The 19,640-nt window shown below is 40.0% G+C and overlaps 1 protein-coding gene across 3 annotated transcripts in view; it reads left to right on the forward strand.

Annotated features, from left to right (window-relative positions):
- PLPPR5 (phospholipid phosphatase related 5) overlaps window positions 1-19,640 on the forward strand; it is a 302,682-nt gene that overhangs the window by 192,621 nt on the left and 90,421 nt on the right. For all 3 annotated transcript variants that reach the window (XM_085511237.1, XM_015870095.3, XM_085511238.1), the window contains 2 exons: window positions 823-942; window positions 13,627-15,772. In XM_085511237.1, coding sequence (XP_085367363.1) covers window positions 823-942; window positions 13,627-13,659 — 153 coding nt within the window. In that variant the 3' untranslated portion in view covers window positions 13,660-15,772. Of the gene's footprint in view, window positions 1-822; window positions 943-13,626 lie in introns of those variants that run through there.

The raw sequence follows: 19,640 nt of genomic DNA on the forward strand, positions 1-19,640 counted from the left end.
TGCCTTCGTGTCCTCCCTTTCTTACTCTGATTGAGAAATTCTTTGCTGGTCAAAACTTGCATGACGTTAGCCCTTTGTAGGAGCATATGATTGCCACATATTCCATACATACTCTCGACATCATTTGCTTATGAGAAAAGACTGAGTCCAGGGTCTGTTCAGCCTGAAGAAGACTGAGCGGGGATCTTATCAATGCTGATAAATATCAGATAGATGCAGCCAACTGGATGGGGCCAGGCTCTTTCTGGTGCTGCCCTGTGGCAGGACAAGGGTAATGGACATAAAATGAAACACAGGGAGTTTGACATGAATGTGACGCAAGTCCTCTTTACTACGAGGGTGACCTGGAACAGGTTGCCTAGAGAGGCTGTGGAGTTTTTTCTTTGGAGATATTCAAAACTTGCCTGGGTGCCTACCCATGTGACCTGCTTTGTGGAACCTGCTTTAGCAGGAGGGTTGGACTCAATGATTTCTAGGGGTCCTGTCCAGCCCCTGTGACTCTCTAGTTCTGACTCATGACATTGACGATAATAAGTATTATATTGTTTAGATTGGGTGATGGATTCACTTTAAGAGAGCTTATTTGTTCTTGGATGATGCATGTATTAAAAAAAAAAAAAAAAACTGCCTAAGAATCATTTGTTTTGTAATATTGATTAAGGGTTTCCTATAAAACATGAACTTCACATTTGTATATTTTTGCTGTAAGTAGTGACTAAAGCTAATGTCAGTTCTGCGTAATTGTGGGTGTCAGGATCAAAGCTAAAAAGCAAAAAAGGAGCTGTTCCTTAGCAATTCTGTTTATCTTCTAATCCCTTCTAGGTTGTTTGCGTGGTAAATAATTTCAGGGGACGTCAGCCAGAACATGAACATTCTCATATGGATAATTTGGCCCAGATGCCCATGATCAGCATACCTCGAGTAGAAAGCCCTTTAGAAAAGGTAATGTCTCAATTTCTTACAAATAATATAAAAAAAATGTGATTTTGTACTACAACATGCTAGCAGGAGTCTCTTGGGCCTGAGTAACTGCTGTGGTGTGTTTAAGTGTTTTGGTTTTGTTTCTAGTAGCAAAAAATCTGGCTTTGCAAAATGATGCAAATGTTAGGCAAGGTTATATCGAAATAATACTGTGAGCAAACAGTCACTGAAAACATTTCAGACATTTTTACAAGAAGGAAAGTTAGAGCTACAAACACAAAGTTTTATAGCAATGTTAATTTATAATCGCTTTCTGTCATTACTTATTAAAATCTCTTGTTATACCCGTGCTTGAAGATAGTAAACAATCCTAAACATATTAGGTCACTGAAAGTATGTTTCTATGGCATTCATATTACTGCTGACATTTTTTCCAATCAGTTGTAAGAATGTTTTTAACCATTTCCTGGTCTGTGCGGGTCACTTGGAATGGGTAGAAGTTGTCCTTTAGTGAGATTTGCTGCCAGTTGTAGGTTTTTTATTTATTTGCTTGGAGGGAAAGAATCGTTACAGAATAATCCAACATGTCTTTTTGAACCAAATGTGTCTAACCTACTTCTACTGATGTTTTGTCATAAGGAGGTCACAGTATCATTTGCTTGAACAAGAACAAGCATTTAGATGATGTGTATCTTCAAAATAATCCATTCAGTAAACTCTGTAAAATGTCAAAACAAAACAAGATGTCAGTTGACTTAGGATATACCATATTAATACGCATGTCTTATTTATGTGCTAGGCTCTCCTACAATAGAAACCATTTGTGTAGCTAAAAAGCCATCATAGATCAAAACTGTACATTCTCTGATAATTCTGCTTATAAGAGCTCTAGTTTGGCTGCTGAAATTTTGTTTTTATCCTGGGGATTAAAACCTAATGTTAACTTAATGTTTCTATCTAATTTTACACCATCTCATCCACAATAAACTATTTTCTTTTTCTAATACTAGGTCTAGGAAAGATGAAATGATGTGGGGAAAGCAATGGGAGGGAGACTGCAGAAATAATGCTTGCCATGCTTGGTGATGACCACTACCATTTGTGAACTTTCCAGAACTCTGTTATATGAATGGGAGGCTTTCCCTCTGTACTCTTGGCTCCAGTGACAGTGGAGGGCAGCTGTTTGCTGTCATAGGACTTCTCACTTAAATCAGGGAAGGGATTTGTGTGCTACTTGTCTTTTACCTACTCTAACCATGTGCAAGTTACTTTTTGCTGCTTCTCAACTTGTGCTGTTCTAGTTATACAGTCTGAGTTCATAAACAATCCTATTTGGCTTATTTTAAAATTGTTTTTCTCTATTCTCGGTCTGAAAGCTCCTGTGCCAGTATTAAAAACAAAGTACTGTCATAAATTAGCTACTAAGAATAAACAAATCCTGTCTGACTGAAGTTAAGGCTGAAGTCATGGGCTAAGGCAGTTCTGGGATGAAGCAGAGCTGTTCCTCTGTTACCAGAATTTTAAAATAACAATGATATGGGCATTTGGTGGTGGGCAATTTAAAGTTGCAGCCCTAAAGAATGACTTCATTAGGAAATACATTCCAGATGGGACCTCTCTTTTTGCTATTTTGTTTGAAAATTACTCAAACATCAGTAAGCATGTGGTCCATCACACTGACCTGGAAGCACCTCATTTTTGACTTGCGGAATCAAACTCTATAATCCGGAGATGGGTTATAAAGCAGGTATGTTTATTCCAGCGTTGCGCAGTGCCGGGTGCAAGGGGGATAGCTCCTCCAAACTTGCACACCGTAAAGAGAAAAGTGTGTTACAGATATAGGTTAAGCTAATACATAATCAATAGTCTCCTCCTCAGTTTGATTACATATTCATTACATTCCCTATGGCCCCGTTCCCCGCGACCCCATTCCCTCATTCCCCCTGACCCCATTCCCTGCGACCCTTGCCGATGTTTTGGGGTGAAATTCTTCTTCTGTTTTCTTCTTGGTGTTATCTGCTGTTATTGTTCTCCCATGTCGGCATCATCTTGCCCGGGGGGGGGATCTAATCCTTCTTGTCAGAGGTCTCCGGACAGTTTCTTCTTATCTTTATTGCCCTCTTCTCTGGCTTTATTTTGACTAAGTGTCTGCAATTCCCCCTTTCCCTGCACTTTTAAATGTACAGTTACCCTTTGTCTTGGTTTCTGTGAAGTTCCCCTTTCCCTTTCTATAGCACAGTGTTACCTTACTACCATTTTGAGGCTTTGCTCACTCTTCAATTCCCCCCTTTTCTTCAATCTAGCAGGCTTTTACCTGCTAGATTCTTAATGGGTCTCAAAATAGGCTCCGCTCTCTACCTTTTGTCTCAGCTCATGTCTCTTCCAAACCTCGTATTCCCTTCCAGTACCTTGGTACAGACACAAAAGACATCTTATAACAACACAAGTAAAACACACCAAGAGTAGCAAGGTGATGCAGGCTAAGAAAAGCTGTTTTAGTCATCCTAAATTTGGCAACTAGTAAGTTTATCCCATGATCCAGAGAAAACTATTCCCCAATCAGTGTTATCCCTGCCTACTCCATGTTGCAATGCATCTTTGGATAAACAGGATATCTCCTTTTGGATTGTCCATCAAGCATCTGCAGCAGCATCCTCAATTGTTTCTAAGGTTACAGAAATTTTCATACAGTGGTACCCCCCTTTTCTTGGGAGTTCTGTGAACTCAATTTGCCGTTGTTGCCCTGGAAGGCCCTCTCCCGTGATGCCCACTTGTGCCCTGTTCCTGGTACTGGGACTGTACTTTGTAGTGTTGGTTTGCTCAATATATTCTCTTATCTTCCCTTATAACCAATTTCCATAAAATACTAAAGGGCATAATAATGTGTCCATTTGGGCATGCACACATCTGTCAGCTTGCTCTCTTCCTTTCTAAATTATTAATTGGACTCCTGTTCTCTTTAGAATATTTTACAGGTTTTGACTTGGCTTCAGAGATTTTAAGTTTACCTTCTGGAATTGAAGCCCTCTTCAACTGCCTGTTCTGCCACCTGATCTATCATCTTATTTTCTGTTTCCTGTACAGTGTTACATTTCTGATGTCTTTTACAACATATAATAACCATTGGTAGATTTAAATCTGTTTTCCTTGTGTGTGAGCAATCCTTGCTCTTTTCAGATAGTACTATGAGCGTGTGGCACATATTTAGCATCTGTCCATATGATTAAAGCTCTTGTCAAGGCAGTTATTTCAGTCTTCTGAGGGGAAGTCCCCACAGCTGGTGGTTGTGCTTCGGTTACCTGGTCAGTAGCAGTTACTGCATGTCCTGCCTTACAGTCTCCTTGTCTCATAAAACTGCAGTTGCTGGTAAACCAGGCGTCTTCTGCATCTTCTAAGGGTTCGTCCTTCAGGTTCGACTGACTGGCTGGAATGTGCAGCTTCAGTTGATTTAAAGCAGTCATGTAATAGTGGTTCTCCGGGAGTTCCGCTAAGGAAAGATACTGGGTTGACAATATTAGTCACAATTATTTCTACATCACCCTGCTCTACCAGGATGGCCTGGTATTTCAGGAATCTTTGGGGTGAGAGCCAATGAACTAATGTCCCCCTTTTGCCTCCAATACAGTAAACACTGTATGAGATATTAAAACTGGTGTCCTTTGGCCCAGTGTAGATTTATGGGCTTCTTGAATATTGAGCACTAGTGCAGCCACTGCCCTCAGGCACCCTGGCCATCCCTTACTCACTTCAAGCTGTTTGAGGTTTACCATCAGTCCGTAGCTGTGTATCCATGGTCAGCACCCTCCTGTCATTCCTGGGAACGTATGGAGTTCCTTGGCAGTTTGCAGCTCAGGGGCTTAGCAGATGGCTTCTTTCTTGGCAGTCCTTAAGGTTCAAAGTCCAGCTGTAATTTCTGAGTTATTTGTGCTTTCTGTAAACCAAGAAACTCAGCAAACTCTCAGTCTATTCTACACAGTCGCTGTGGCATCCACATGCTCCAGTAAAGTTCCACCCTAGGATGGAGGATCCCAGGTCTCAGGCTCACAAGTTGACCGGTTCTCAAAAATCATTAAGCTGTTCTCACAACCCTGGGTAACACTGTCCAGGTTAACTGAGTCTCTTCTCCCTTTATTAGGGCTTTCCTATTCAAAGGCAAATAACCTTAGGCTTCCTTTAGCCAAACCAGGCAGAAGAGACATCCCTCAAATCCAGAAGGTAAACTCCACCTATTCATTCCTTAACTTGGTTGATAAAGTGCATAGATTTTCCATCACTGAGTGTATCCATTCAACAATTCTATTACTTGTCCTCATGTCTTCTACCAAACTACCGAAAATTTAGCAAATTGGCAAAACTGGAGTTTTGTACTTGGATTCCCATTCAATTAGTAATTCAAACTCAAAAAAAAATTATCTATTATTTCTTTTATCCTTCTACAGTCACATATCCTCAAAGGGCATCACTTTACCCTGAGTGGGTGAGCTCTTGCTTTTAACTTAATTTTTGGCCCTGATGCCCACACCCCTAAGTGTGTCTTATTTGAGATTGCTGTGGCTCCTGGGGGTATAACATTGTTTTTCCCAGTTTGTGTTAATAGTCAGACTTACAATTCTTAATCAGCCAATATTGTTTGACCCTTAGCTCCAGTTTTATTAAATTTCTTGCCAGGGTAACCTGACAGGTACAAGAATTTCTGTATTCCTACTTGTTTTCTTAGCTTATATTTAATTAATTCCAAAAGTAAGCCTTTTCTTGTTGGGCAGTAGCACCTACTAATGTTACAAAACCATCTATGGGTAGTAAGAAGCTCCCATATCCATCAGAAAATGAACTACTTTATCCTGCTTCCTTAGCTGCAGTTTCATCGGTGTATCTGCTAGGGTTAACTTCCCAAGTTCTCATTGTTCAGTTCTGCAATCAGAGGCAATTCCTTCTCACTCAGCTTGGTCGGATTTCTCTACCAGTGTCCCACTGCATTTGCACACTGCTTTCATTCCAGCGGGGCAGAGCCCTCCCTGGGCTCTTCAAGCCTCCCTCCCCTTTCCTCGTGGGGGATCCCTGGGTCCTATGGCCCTACTCTAGCACCACAACAGTAACAGCTGTTATTATTCTCAATTTCCTGAACATCTCTGATTCTCAATCAGGTGTTTGTTTTGTTTTCTGTTGTTGTTGTTGTTTGTTTGTTTTCTTCTTATTGTACTCCTCTCTTTAGACCTGACATCCCTGTTTTTATCTTTGCCTTCCTCAACCTGTGTCCTTCCCAAACTTTTTCGCTTTCCAAACTCTAATCATTACATTTCACCTCCTCTCCAGAGCCTTCCAGTGCTGCCCAGATTTCAGATTTCCCAGATCTCTGCACATGAAGGCTATTCTCACTTCCAGTGCCCTGTCCTCTCCACCTTCCCCTTTGCAGTTTACAGCAGCAGTCTCTGACCCTGGCTCCCTCTCCCACTCTGAGAGTTCTGATTGCAGGGGAACGGTGCGGGGGGGTTGTTCTCATGCCAGCACAGATAAACTCACTTTCTCTTTAACCCTTTTTCCTCTGTACACTATTCCACTATTTGTACCCTCAGTTACACTTCCACATACCCTCAACTATACTTCCGTATGCCATTAACAACTACACTTTCTTATACCAGCAAAACAGTTTGTCCCATTCCCTTCAAAACCCAAAAATCAAGCAACACAGTTCTTCAGTTTCCATAAACACTCTTACTACCTTATAACTTTCCCTTAGCAATCCATATCGTTCAGTTATACACCTCTCGCCACAGAGCCAGCACTGACTGACACACCTCCCTTACACCTCCTCGCAGGCAGAACACAGTATCAAATAAATGGCTTGATACTCATTCCACACAGACATCCCTCTATATGTTCATTGTCCCTGTCCTCTAGCTTATACATCAACCACCACTGATTACAATATTTAATCAGGATTTTTTTTTTTTCGGCTCAGGGTTCCTCCTGGTTCCCCAGCGATATCTCGCCAATGTGCCAGTATACACCCCAGGGGTGAGCGTGCAGGGACCTCTTTGCTCTGTGATTTTCCCATCGTAACTTAATATAAACCACTGTATTCTTTTATAAGTAAAACCATTTCTGACACAACAGCATTGTTATGACTTATGACCACATACTTTACAACAACCAGTAATTAATAATACAAAATAAACATGTATTAAAACAAAGACAAACAAGTATTGGAGACAACTTTCGCTTCGTCCATCCCCGGCCATTTCCCTCGCGGGAGGATGGAACCGCGGGTCGGGACTCCACACTCGCCCCGCAGCTGTGCTGCGTCTCACTCACACCACACTCACACGACAATTCAAGCACAATTACAATATATCATTTGTTAAGCTTAACCAAAGATGTTAAGAACACCGGTGCTAGTTGTTGACTTAGGTCACCTATATAAACAGCGCTGTACGATACCAATTATCCCAGGATTACCCAAATCACCCTGTACCAGAGAGCAGACAAGCTCTGCCCAATTAGCAATCACCTGAATGTGAGCAATAGCTCTTTTACCATGCGTACGACTTACTGGCCCCTTTGTAGGCACTCCCTAGGGAGTCCTCCTAACCCAGCCGGCAACCTAACCTAACCCGTGAGCTCACGTCCCTTGGGGGGGAGCACGCCGACTCCACTGTGCCCTGCGTAGGACGTCTCCTCACGACTTACAGGTCCCCCATTTCACATACCTGGTCCGCCGATAGATGGTTCTTGTCTGCTCCTGCAGTGATCAGATGAGGGAGGGGAGTCCTTCCGAGAAATCTCGGGGCGCGCCAAAGGCGTCCCCCTTCTCAGCTGGTCCTGCAGCCGAACAGAGAGGGTCCCATCTGGGGTGCCAAATTGACTTGCGGAATCAAACTCTATAATCCGGAGATGGGTTATAAAGCAGGTATGTTTATTCCAGCGTTGCGCAGTGCCGGGTGCAAGGGGGATAGCTCCTCCAAACTTGCACACCGTAAAGAGAAAAGTGTGTTACAGATATAGGTTAAGCTAATACATAATCAATAGTCTCCTCCTCAGTTTGATTACATATTCATTACATTCCCTATGGCCCCGTTCCCCGCGACCCCATTCCCTCATTCCCCCTGACCCCATTCCCTGCGACCCTTGCCGATGTTTTGGGGTGAAATTCTTCTTCTGTTTTCTTCTTGGTGTTATCTGCTGTTATTGTTCTCCCATGTCGGCATCATCTTGCCCGGGGGGGGGATCTAATCCTTCTTGTCAGAGGTCTCCGGACAGTTTCTTCTTATCTTTATTGCCCTCTTCTCTGGCTTTATTTTGACTAAGTGTCTGCAATTCCCCCTTTCCCTGCACTTTTAAATGTACAGTTACCCTTTGTCTTGGTTTCTGTGAAGTTCCCCTTTCCCTTTCTATAGCACAGTGTTACCTTACTACCATTTTGAGGCTTTGCTCACTCTTCATTTTGTGTTTCAAGGTCTGCTACTCATCTGTTGCAGTGCTATTTTGCTGCTGGAGAATGAATGTGCTTGATATGTTCTCTGTGCTGTCACTGTCTGAGTTCTGGAGGAGGTCAAGAGTCATCTATGAAGTACCCTCAAGCAGAAATATGTGTACTTGGAGCATTTATATTCTGCTGGTTAATGACAAGTGTAGATCACTGTTTGCATGCCACTTGTTCTATTTCAGTGTATGCAGATGATTAAGTTCTGCAGAGGTATCCACATCTTATGTACTTAAATAAAACATAGTTGCAGAGTGTCTCCTTGAAGTATCTTGCCAGAGCTGGCTCAGCAGTGCAGACTTCAAAGTTAATGCTTTCACCTTAACTACATTCATCCGTAGATTTAATGAAAAGAGTGAAAGCCAAGAATCCTCATCACTCACCCATCTGCTTCTTTTTCTCTTCTGCCTCTGACCTTCATCATCTCTTATAAGGCAATTTGTGTTTCAGTCAGCTGGCACTCTGCTGCAGGTGAGAGGCCCACGTTCCACCACAGTCAAGGTTTTTCTTTTTTCTGTATTTCTTTCTTAATTTTTCTTTCTGTTGCAAGAGTTTCTGGCAAATAGGAATAGTCTGGGTAACACTCAGAAGTTTGAAGTTCAGCAAATACTGTCACAAACTTTTTTCTTCTTTTTGGGGGGAATCTCTCCTTATTATTTCATGCTGAAGTCAAATCAAATAAAAAGGAAATATGGAACATATGAGGATGAACTGAGGTGGTAGATGAAATAGTTTATAGAGGTTTTAGAAGAAAGTGTTGCGTCAGGATAGGCACTGTAGTTCATCTCCTATGGGATGTTTTCTGTGTATGATCATCGGGGCTCTGCATCTGCTCAGTATTATTTGCACACTGCGCTGTTTAGCTGCTGGGCGGAATTCATCTCCAGAGCCTCTGCCTGGCATTCCTTAGCATTGTATCTTCTCTTGGCACTGTCCAAGCCATGTCCGTAAAAACAGTTGCAGTGAGGTTGCTTATATTTCACCAGTGGGACTGATTCTCTACCTACCTGTGAGATAGAAACAGGTAGTTTGCAGTTGTTACCTTCACAGATGGGCCAGCCGTAGTAGCTTTGGTAGAGTTTGGAATTTCTTTCAATGTGACCTTGATGGTTACCATACCAATAACCAGTAACTGTTAGGGCTAATTGTTTCTGAAGTCTTGTTGAATTTGACGTGTTCTGTTGTGTACTGCCAAAGGTAATGGTGGAAATGAAACATTTTAACAATAGCAAATATGGGTGTAGGCATTCATTCCTCTTAAATTTGTGATTGTGTTTTAAGACTGAGTAAGCTTTTTCCCTTCCATATTTCAAATGTAATGTTTTTGGGTTTTTTTTCTGTTTACTCCTCCTTGATTGTCCATGAGATACTGAGGTCTTCAGCGCTGTGGTACTAAGTAGTCTGTCACAGGTGTGCTTTGTACACAGGATGGCTGGGCACTGTGGCCTGGTCCCTGGGCTCTCTGGTGAGGCTGATGTCTTATCACCAAGTTCGCTGGCTGAATGCAAAACACAAAGATGTTTTAGGTCATTGTGCTGTGAGAGAATGGGGGAGAAGGCTTGTGTCTAATACTGCTGCTCTAAGATATTTTAGTTGAGAAGCATCCAAATATTGTTGTGTTGACATCCACAAGAGTACAAAGATATCTATATAGGCTGTGTTTTAGCATGTGCATGTGTGTTTCCAGCACAGCTTGACTAGAGCCCACATGCTGACATGAGCTTGTGGGTTGGCTTTCTGATTTCTGTGGTCATATTGATTCTCTTTAACAATACAGTGTGTTAAAGGAGACACGGTACAACACTGTTTCAACACAAAAAGACACTAAGCAATTTTGTTCCAGTGTTAAACACTCAAATTGGCATTCGTATCCTACATTTCTGCTTCAGTCTCTTTCTATTAGGGGATGAGAAAAGAAATAGTCATTTCTGAATGCAAACTGTGACCACAATACCTAACTTTCAAATAGAATTGTATTTAAATATAGAAAAAGGAACAGTATGTTCAGTGACCTCCTCAAATATGCATGTTGTAGGTGCTAAAGAATCAAGGTGTTAGTAACAACCAAGAAGATCTCTTGCAACAAAGCTCCCTCAAATCGTGCCTCATTAGGTTCTTCTCCTGGATCTCAGGAATGGACTGTTCAGATCACCTGCACATAAGGCAATAAACGTATGTGCGCAGGAGCGCACTGAAGTGCTTGTGTCTGGACTTGAGGCAGATGCTGGCAGCGTTCTGTGCAGGTCTGCAATCTTTTAAGAAATCTTTCACTTTGGACTCGTTATTTTCTCTAAAAATGTGACTTGTTCAGCAAAAGCATAAAATAGGCTTTGCTGAGCAGGAAGATCTTTACAGTAACTCATCTATAGTTACATTGTGCCTGAAGTACTACTGTACTGTTTTTTGAATTAATAAACACCACTGAATGAAGGACTACAGACTGTTTTTCAAAATCCTGTTTTCAAAATTGGAAAAATCTTTAAGATGATGACTATTACAAATATTTATAATCGTAGTAATGAGTGCACATCAGGAAAAAAAAAACATATTAAGAATATTAAATATATCCAATGAAAACTGAAAACCAGAATGAAACTTGCAATGCATTTTTTCAATTATTTGACATATTAGAATAGCTTGTAAATAGAAATCAACAAAAATCTTAACAGTAGATATACAGATATGAGTCATTTTCCCCCAGAAACCTGCACTCAAGGCTTAGCCTTTTAGGCTTCCATTTTTCTGCTAGTGGTGTGGGAGCATGGTTGTGAAGCATGCTTTGTTTGTGGTGCTGACACCAAGCTGATGCTGTAGATTTAGAAAAAACAATACAAAATCTGACATGTTTGTCTGTGAAACTGACTGCTGAGCAGACCCTCAGCATGCCATTCTTCTGAGTGCTGTAGGTAAAATCATTTCCCACAGAGCGGAGAAGCTGGGGTCTTGTGCGTGCTTTTTGGCTTATCTCTTGCACCTGTGTGAATCTTTGGCTGGTGATGGTTAGTATCTCACACTGATATTTGTCACAGAGGGATACTTGGTTGTTTGTTGGGTTTTTTGTTGTTGTTTGTTTTTTGTTTGTTTTTGTGTATGTGAACTGTCTCAGAAGAGCTTATTTGTGGTTTTGCCTCAGAAGCACATGAAAAAGCATGAATACCCAGACAGCTGCATGAAAGAGTATCAGTGATTCTTGCCATTTAGAAAGTCATTACTTTTGACCTAGTTATGCATCATCTTTGCTTAATCTGTTGGAAATGAATCAAAATGTCTTCACTGGAGTCCAAATCAATTGCTCCCTAACTGGGAGCCTAGCATTTCTCTCTGAGGATTTACTGAGGAATGGGGATTATTTTTTTCCGTATGATTCTGTTCTCTGTGTTCTGCATATGCTTCCAAGGATGATAACCAGCTTGTTTTGGAGGTATAGCTGGCAGGAGTGCCACATTCACCTTTGTCAAGGAATAGCTACCAAACCCTGAGTTAATAGCACTTCAAATAATACTTGGTTATCTGCATCACTGGAAAATGTGTGAGAATATTGTGTAGTAGGAAGTGAAATAATTGATTGGAAAATGTGTGGGAATATTGTGTAGTAGAAAGTGAAATAATTGATTAGAATAAATAATGATCAAGACACATTTTTTTTCTTCAGTTCCACATTTTTCAACTATTTTGCTTATTAAAAAAAAAAAGTAATTTTATTCTGATGCTGTTGTTGAGATAATTATCAGATCTAAGTAATGAAAAATGCCAAACTTAATAGTAGCCTCACCGTAACTCCAGGCTCACTGAGGTTACCCAACACTTCTTCTTTGCTCTGCTGAAAGCAGAAGACCAATAACTAAAATGCTTTAAAATGCTTGTATTTTATTTTCCAATTAGGAAATCTAACTTTACTTTTACGCTGCAGAATCCAGATCTGTAAACACTGACTAATGGCTAATATTGTTTACTGAAAACATTTTCAGAGGCTGATTGCTTTCTTTCCTCACACTTAAAAAAAAAGTCTGCTAGCTATGGCTTAATCATTGCTGCTAATTTTAAAAAAGGAAAGTTCTGTTTTGGAGAAAAAAGTACATAGGTGCATATTGTGTGGTGTTCTTCACCTTTTAAGGCTGTCACAAAATGTAGCAAGGATGTTGCTAGAGCTAAAATCCTTTATAATCCTTTATAGTAAGGGAGAAAAAATGATCTCATCCTCCTCTACCCCATATGGCCATAGGAAAGCATGAGGAGGAGAGATTCCTTTCTGTAGTATGAAAATCTCCTTTGCCCCCTGGCTCTTTGAAGACTGACGGACAAATATCCAGGCAGTTTGAAGAAGTACTGAGAAACAGAAACTGTTTCTCTCCAGCAGTTTCTATGGTATGTGGTAAGGGAGTTGTTGAAAGACTTGGAACAACTTCCACTAAGCAAGAAAATGGAGATGCATCCCACCCTCTAGGAGTTACCTAGTCCCCCCCCTTCTCTTCAGCTGGCATGGACCTTCTCCATTACATTTGAGTCTCTTCCTCCCAAATGTCAGCAGAGGCATTTGCTCAGGTTAGAGCAAGAAAAAGTGGCAGAGCTCTTTAGGATTCTGCAGTTTTACTGCATAAAGTTCTATGTAGTATTGAGGCACATCTTTGTGTTCATAAGGATTGTTCTGGTGAAGGAAATGGCTAGCATTGCAAGTGAAGAAGACAGTAGTGATTCAGAAGAAGAAATTTGGGACACAAGTTCTAAACTGCTGAATGCCATTTTGTTGTCCCATGTCATGTCATGCTTGCTTCTGTGCCATCAAACTCATAGGGAACAATTCGTCTTTTTGAAAAGCATTAAAATTATTTTAACACCAAAATATAATGTTATAGCCTGCTAGAAACTGTCCATTTCTAGGCATTTTGCTTTGAACTGTGATTAAGAGAAGAATAAAATCACAGCGAGTTCAATTTTAACATTTTTTAAACAATATGTGTAAAACTAAAATATTGTTGAACCCTTCCATCTTAGTGCTTTCTTCAGTTCAGTTACATATACAGTCATCCAGCATTCAATGAGAATTTGCTGTAGGATTGAGTGAGAGCACTACAATGAAAAACAGCTTTATTTTCATTAGCTTGCAATATGCGGCAAGCATGAGACTGTCACTAATGCAGAAGATGCTACAGTTTTCACAGTGGTGACTGATGTCTGCACGTGTGGTTTCTGGGTTTTTATTTCTTTGTTTCTCCTTTAACTTGTAGAACCACATCACGGCCTTTGCAGAAGTCACATGATGTTGATGCTGAGGTATATTCACTCCATTGGACTTCATCTCTTTTCACAGCCCACTCACGATAATTCCAGTGTAACAAAACCAAGAAATTTTTAAAGTCCTCTTTCTGACTTGATTTTTACATCATTAAAATGAAACCTGCGTTTTGAAGATTTCTTAAGTATTAGAACGTCACTTTACTTTCTAGCAAAAATATTAACTGTTTACTTTTTGATGGAATGGGGCAAACTAAGCACTAATTACCTTTATCTGACACTACCCTCTATTTTGGCTTCTTGTTGTTTTTTTAATGGTTTGTGTACCTATTCCAGCAGTACTCCATATTTTGATTTGAAATTGATTTTTAAAATCTGCATTTTTAATTCAGCATGAATTTGTTTCCATTTGAGGCAGTTTTAGTGTATAAAAACTAGAAAAATATTACCTTCTGTATGAAAATGCTGTTTGCACATTGTATTATGCTGTATTCCATGTAAGATATCATTCAAACAATGTTATATGTAAAACTGGTGCTTCTGCTTTTGAAGAGAAAAAAAATGCCAATTTTTACTGTAATAAGTATTGTATCATAATTAAAAGTTTATTTATTTGGATATTTTCCTGACATAATTGTAGTTGAATTGTTGATTTGTAGTTCTTGAATGATATATATGTATCTAGGTTAAAAGAAATGAAAATTATATAGAAATGTTGATCACTGATATATTCGTTAATGCTATCCCATGAGAGTTTAAGGGTTCCATTCTTAGCTCAGCATATCTGATGGGAAGCCCTGCTATCACAGATCATTTAAACAAGTTACTGAAGGAGCCCTGCATCTTCTCCTCATATTTGTTGTAAACTCAGATACTATGCTGGGAGAATAGGGTGCTAAGACTGGAAGAGGGTCACTGATATAGTGAGGAAAAGTGCATGTGCTTCTGTTGGAGCATATATGGAAAATAAGCAACAGCTGCATTAATTTACTTCAACTGGAGTGACCAAGACAGGCAGAATTTATCTCTAGGAATCTCTCTGTTTCTGTTTCCTTTTCAGGGCCATGTTCTTGCAAAAAAATCCTCAGTCAGATTCTGCGTTGCTGAAGGATTTTTTCCTTCAACGTCAATGATGTTGTTATATCATTGTTATCACTGTGAAAAATCAAATTGAGCCTCCCCTTCAAAAGACAGCCTCACTGACTATTCATAGTGAAGCATTGTAGATGCTGGAGATACTCTTAACTGCCAGAATGTTTTCCTCATGCAACCACAGTTGCAATGTTAGCACTATAGACACGTTTAAGATAGAGACAGATAAAGAAATTCAGTGTGGTCCTTGAAACGAGTCCAGAATTCTAGGCCTTAAGTTTTCCATAATTCAGTGCATTTCCTCTGCATTAATCTTTAGTAGAAGATATTTAAAACATAACTGTAGAATTGGATATATATTTTTCTATGTTGAATTTTGATGTGTTCCTGCATAGTTATCCATGCATTTTCATTTTAACTTGTCTTTTCACTAAATGCAGCTACCTAAATATTGCTTGGCAAGCAGGGCAAAGCCAAGTCTTCTTTGAGTGCAGTAGAGCAGTATATCCCATGAAGTCATCATACTAAGCTGAGAATTAGAGAATAAAGGAATACATCAGCAGGGGAAAAAGTCTTAGAATAGAGCCCTTAGCTACAATAGTGTTACTTAGGTGACTGAAAATCCACCTTTATTAGGCTACCAACTGTGTTTACAAAATTGTAGTAGGTCCAAAGTTTGTATCACCATGTTAGGCACACCTACCCTTCTCTTATTAGTATAGCTTTTTAGGGTCCGAGGTACTAATGATCTCTGTGTGTAGATTTAAAAGAAATTCTCACTCATTTTTGCATGGTAGCAAATCTATGTTTTTTTAATATCTGATTTATAAGATTACCAAGAGATTCTTTTATGTTAAAAGAGATGACTCTTTTCCACTGTACTGTATATCATCAACTTGTAACTGGTCTCTTTCTCTCTCAGGATCTTTCCCAGTCAAATATTTGGGTTAAATTTATCATATTATCTCTGTGAACCAGCAGTGAGAAAACAAAAAGAGAGACACTCTGCTGTATAATGTATTTTTAAATAAAATAATTTTTCAATCATGTGCCGTGTATTTATTTTAGATATCTGCTTTAGATATATGTTCATGGCATACATACAATGAAATGATGATTTTAAAGGACAGCTGCATTTGGTGATGTATTTTCACAATTAACCATTAGTTCTCAGTTGCCTTCCCTTAGAGGTTGTACTGGTGAAACTGAAAAGCAGGAGTGGAAGAACTGTATTGCAGAAGTGTCTTTTGCCCGTTGGTGATGGACTCCCTCCAGGACGTGGGCAGGTCAAGCTCCAGATCCTGCCTTGAGTGATTTGTAGAAGAGGCAAGAGTTTACCTCTCCCACAGTTGCAGTGGCTCCACTGCCCTTGAGCTTGGGCGTTCGCTCTTCTTCTCTGGACTTTCAATAGGAAATGTGTGTCAAAACACAAGTAAGTTGCTATTTTCTAACTAACATGGCTTTTTGATGGTTGTTATTCAGAAAAATCCCAGTGAAGAAAACAAGAATCATCCCTTACTCAGATAAGATTCTAGCTCAAAGTGGTTCCCAGTAAAAATTTGGTATTTGAACTATTTCAGTGGGTTTGAGTGCATTTATTTCTCTGATCATTGTGGTCCTTTTGTTTTTATGATCCCTATGGACCTTTCTATATGTGCTTCAGTCAAACAGCTCTGCTCTATTTATAAATAAGATAAGCGTCTCTAATGTTATATGCTGTGGTGTTCCTGAAAGAGGAATTCATAAGGCATATGGGGACACCAGCTGGGCTCATATCCATACCATTTTAGATTCCCTTATACGTATTCTGTTGTTTGTTCGTAATCATGAACTGCATAAGACATACGGCAATAGCATCTGGGCTCACATCATTTCAGCTTTTAGAAATGTTCTTTTTAACAATATGTATTAAAAGAGGATAATGTTGCTATTTTTCAGCTGCAATTTTCTCTGCTATTTGCTATTGCTGTCTAATTTTGTTGCTGTCCAAGATCACGAGTATGACAGTCCATTTGCATGTTATGCTAGCAGAGAGCTGTTTATACTCTTCTGAAGTCTAATTTTGGTATTTCTGAGCCTTGCCATGTTGAAAGAAAAGTGCAGTACATTTTAGGAACAGCCAACCTGAGCCTACTTTGAGCAAATACATCCCATGCCATCTGCATTGCCTTGGCCTCAGGGATGCTCAGGAGTGTTTACAGGCAGGAGGGCTGAGGACTGGGATAGGGGAAAAGGCCTCCTCAGCCCCTTTGAGTCCCTGCAGCCTCTCTCTAAGTGCATAAGAGATCTGTCTCTGATGGATAATTGGACCTGAGTGCCAGATTTTCCTGCCACAACCCAGCACCTGTCATGTCCCCTCAGGTACCTCTGGTACTAAAGGGAGAATCTGGACAGATCAGGCAAGATAGCAGCCCTGACCTGAGGGCTGCCACATATGAGCATGGCTGCAGCTGGAGCCAGTGGCTGCCATTTTCTCTTGGGCAAGCAGAAGGACAAAAGGATGGGGACCTGTCTTGACTTCATCTCTTTAGACCTTTCCCTAGCTCTTTTAGCTTTCAGAGACTTCCACAAAAGAAAGTAGTAAAGGAAAGCTTGGCAGATAGATTGTCCTGTATTATCCCTTATGTGGATGAGTCCTAAGCCTCTTATTTTGCCAGAGGATCTCTGTTGTTCTAATATTTTCCCTAGTGACTATAGCCACAGTGTGTGGTAACCAGCCTCCTGAAGTGATCTCATCAACAGATTAGTCATCACAACAGGCTCTCTTAGTGGGTGAGGTTTAAAGCACTGCACTGGTGCTTGGAACAGAACTGAGTATAGCATTCCGGGGTCACCTGTGAGGCCACTGAACCCATCCTCTGGGATAGGGTTTCAGGAGAGCCTCCAGCAAGGACTTTGGCCCCATAAACCAAATTCTGTGCATCAGTGTTCTCATTTGACGACATTCAGACATAAATAAATAAAAATAAGAATCCAAACCCTTCTTCTGGCAAATCCCTCTGTAAATAAGTGTTATGCATAAATATGTATTCTCTGTATCTATAGGGATCTCATGATATTGCTGACTATCTTTGATGTAGTTCTGAGTGAGATTCTTGGATACTTAGGATTGATCTGGTGTAGGTAGATATCCTTAAAAAAGAGAGTAAGCATGTCTACAACTGTAAAATAAGAACTTAAAGAGCTACAGAATGAGAAAAGATGATTTCAGGAGCACGGAAAATGCTTTATTATACACATTAGCAAATTTTAGGTAGATTTGCTGTGTTTTTCTAATTAAAATTTTTGGAAATACCGAAGTAGAGAACTGCTATTCTTAGTGTGCTCTTTCTGCTAATAAATTGCTTGCTGGTTCATCCCCTGTTGCTACTGTTTCTTAAAGAAGCAGCTAGTACTCCTTCCTTAGCAACCTCTATTTATGCTATAGCAACCGACAACTTAAACATATCTATTCAAATATTCTAAAAATAAGTCTGATGCAATAAGGATGAAACAATCCTTCAGGAAAACAAAACAAAAGCCCTTTTGACTTACTTGAGGCAGAAGGTTTGAAGCTAGTCCTAGCAGGAATACAAGACCCTTGCATTCTGACAGTACTTGCAAAATTGTCAAGACGTGGCGATAAATGTTTTTGAGTTTAATACCCTGTGTGTTTTTTTTTTGAGAAAACAATACTAAGATGTAGTCTTGGAGCATGTAGTTTTCCAGAGAGAAATAGAGAATGCCCTTGTTTTCATTATGCTTGTTCCACAGAGTTACATTCTAAGAAGGTGAGAGTCTGTGCAGAAGAGAAGGAATAGAAATGCTAAACAAACTATGTGTTATCAATGGAGGGTAAGAACACTCTGAGTCATTTTTGGAAGTAAACCAAGTGAACAGGGACTTAGTAGCAGCTGATAATGTGACAGTTCTGTCATCCTGTGTCTCCCATGGGAATATTTTCTACTTAAAATGTATACAGTGCTGCCAACAAACGTTTTTCTTGAACAAATGCAAGATGTTTGATCTTCAGTTCTTTGTCAGATTAAGAGAAGCTGGTGCTCCCATGGCACTGGACACTAGGCAGCTTTTTATTTTCTGCCTGGCGATCTGCTTTTACAGCATATTTAAAATGAAAGAGCTGTGTTCTACTTTTTGAAGAGAATTTTTTCATCAGAAATCTGGTCACCTTTGTGCAGAGGTAAAGAAAATCTCTCATGTATGATTTATTTTTAAAATTTGAATTGGAACTCATTTCTTCTGTTCAATACTACAAAACTGAAGGTAAAAGCTGCTCATCATTGAGAGAGAAGGTTGTCTACAGGTTGAAAGGAAGAACCAGCCTTCCTTGAGAATCACATTGTTTCAGTCACCTACGAGGCTCTCTGTGGCATGCTTGATCTCAAGTGGTTTGATTTACAAACGCAGCACTTCAGTATGACTGTTGTTTCATTTGGAAGGAAAATTGCTGAAAAATATGCATGTCAACACAAAAGGAAATCATATTTAAACTCGTCTTCATCCTCACTGGCCTTCAGTATATCTGCTCCTATTATGTGGCTCTGTGCTCTGTCTTTGCTTTTTCATTCTGCTTCTGGCACCTGTTTTTCTTATTAGATGTTGCATAGTGCTGTGTCACATTGTGAAATAACCAGCAAGTGCAGACCCTATAGATAGTGATCCAACATTTGTGTTACAGCCATAAAAAATGGCCTGAATTTGTCACAACAGCAACAAACTAAAGGGATGGCAAAGTTGTACAGGGCCACGTGTATTATGCCTTCAGCAATCTAGCAGAAAAAAAAAAGGTCAAGAAAGGCCTGGATAATGTTCAGCCTATTTGTTTGTGCAGCTCCTGGTGGGAGTCAGAGGCCTTGTTCCAGTTTTAGATAGGAGGCATAGTAGGAGGGTGTAAAGGGCAGTTTTACGACTTCTT

The sequence above is a fragment of the Coturnix japonica genome, chromosome 11 (assembly GCF_054131305.1).
Source record: "Coturnix japonica strain WE chromosome 11, WE-NBRP24, whole genome shotgun sequence".
In the NCBI taxonomy this organism is placed as follows: domain Eukaryota; kingdom Metazoa; phylum Chordata; class Aves; order Galliformes; family Phasianidae; genus Coturnix; species Coturnix japonica.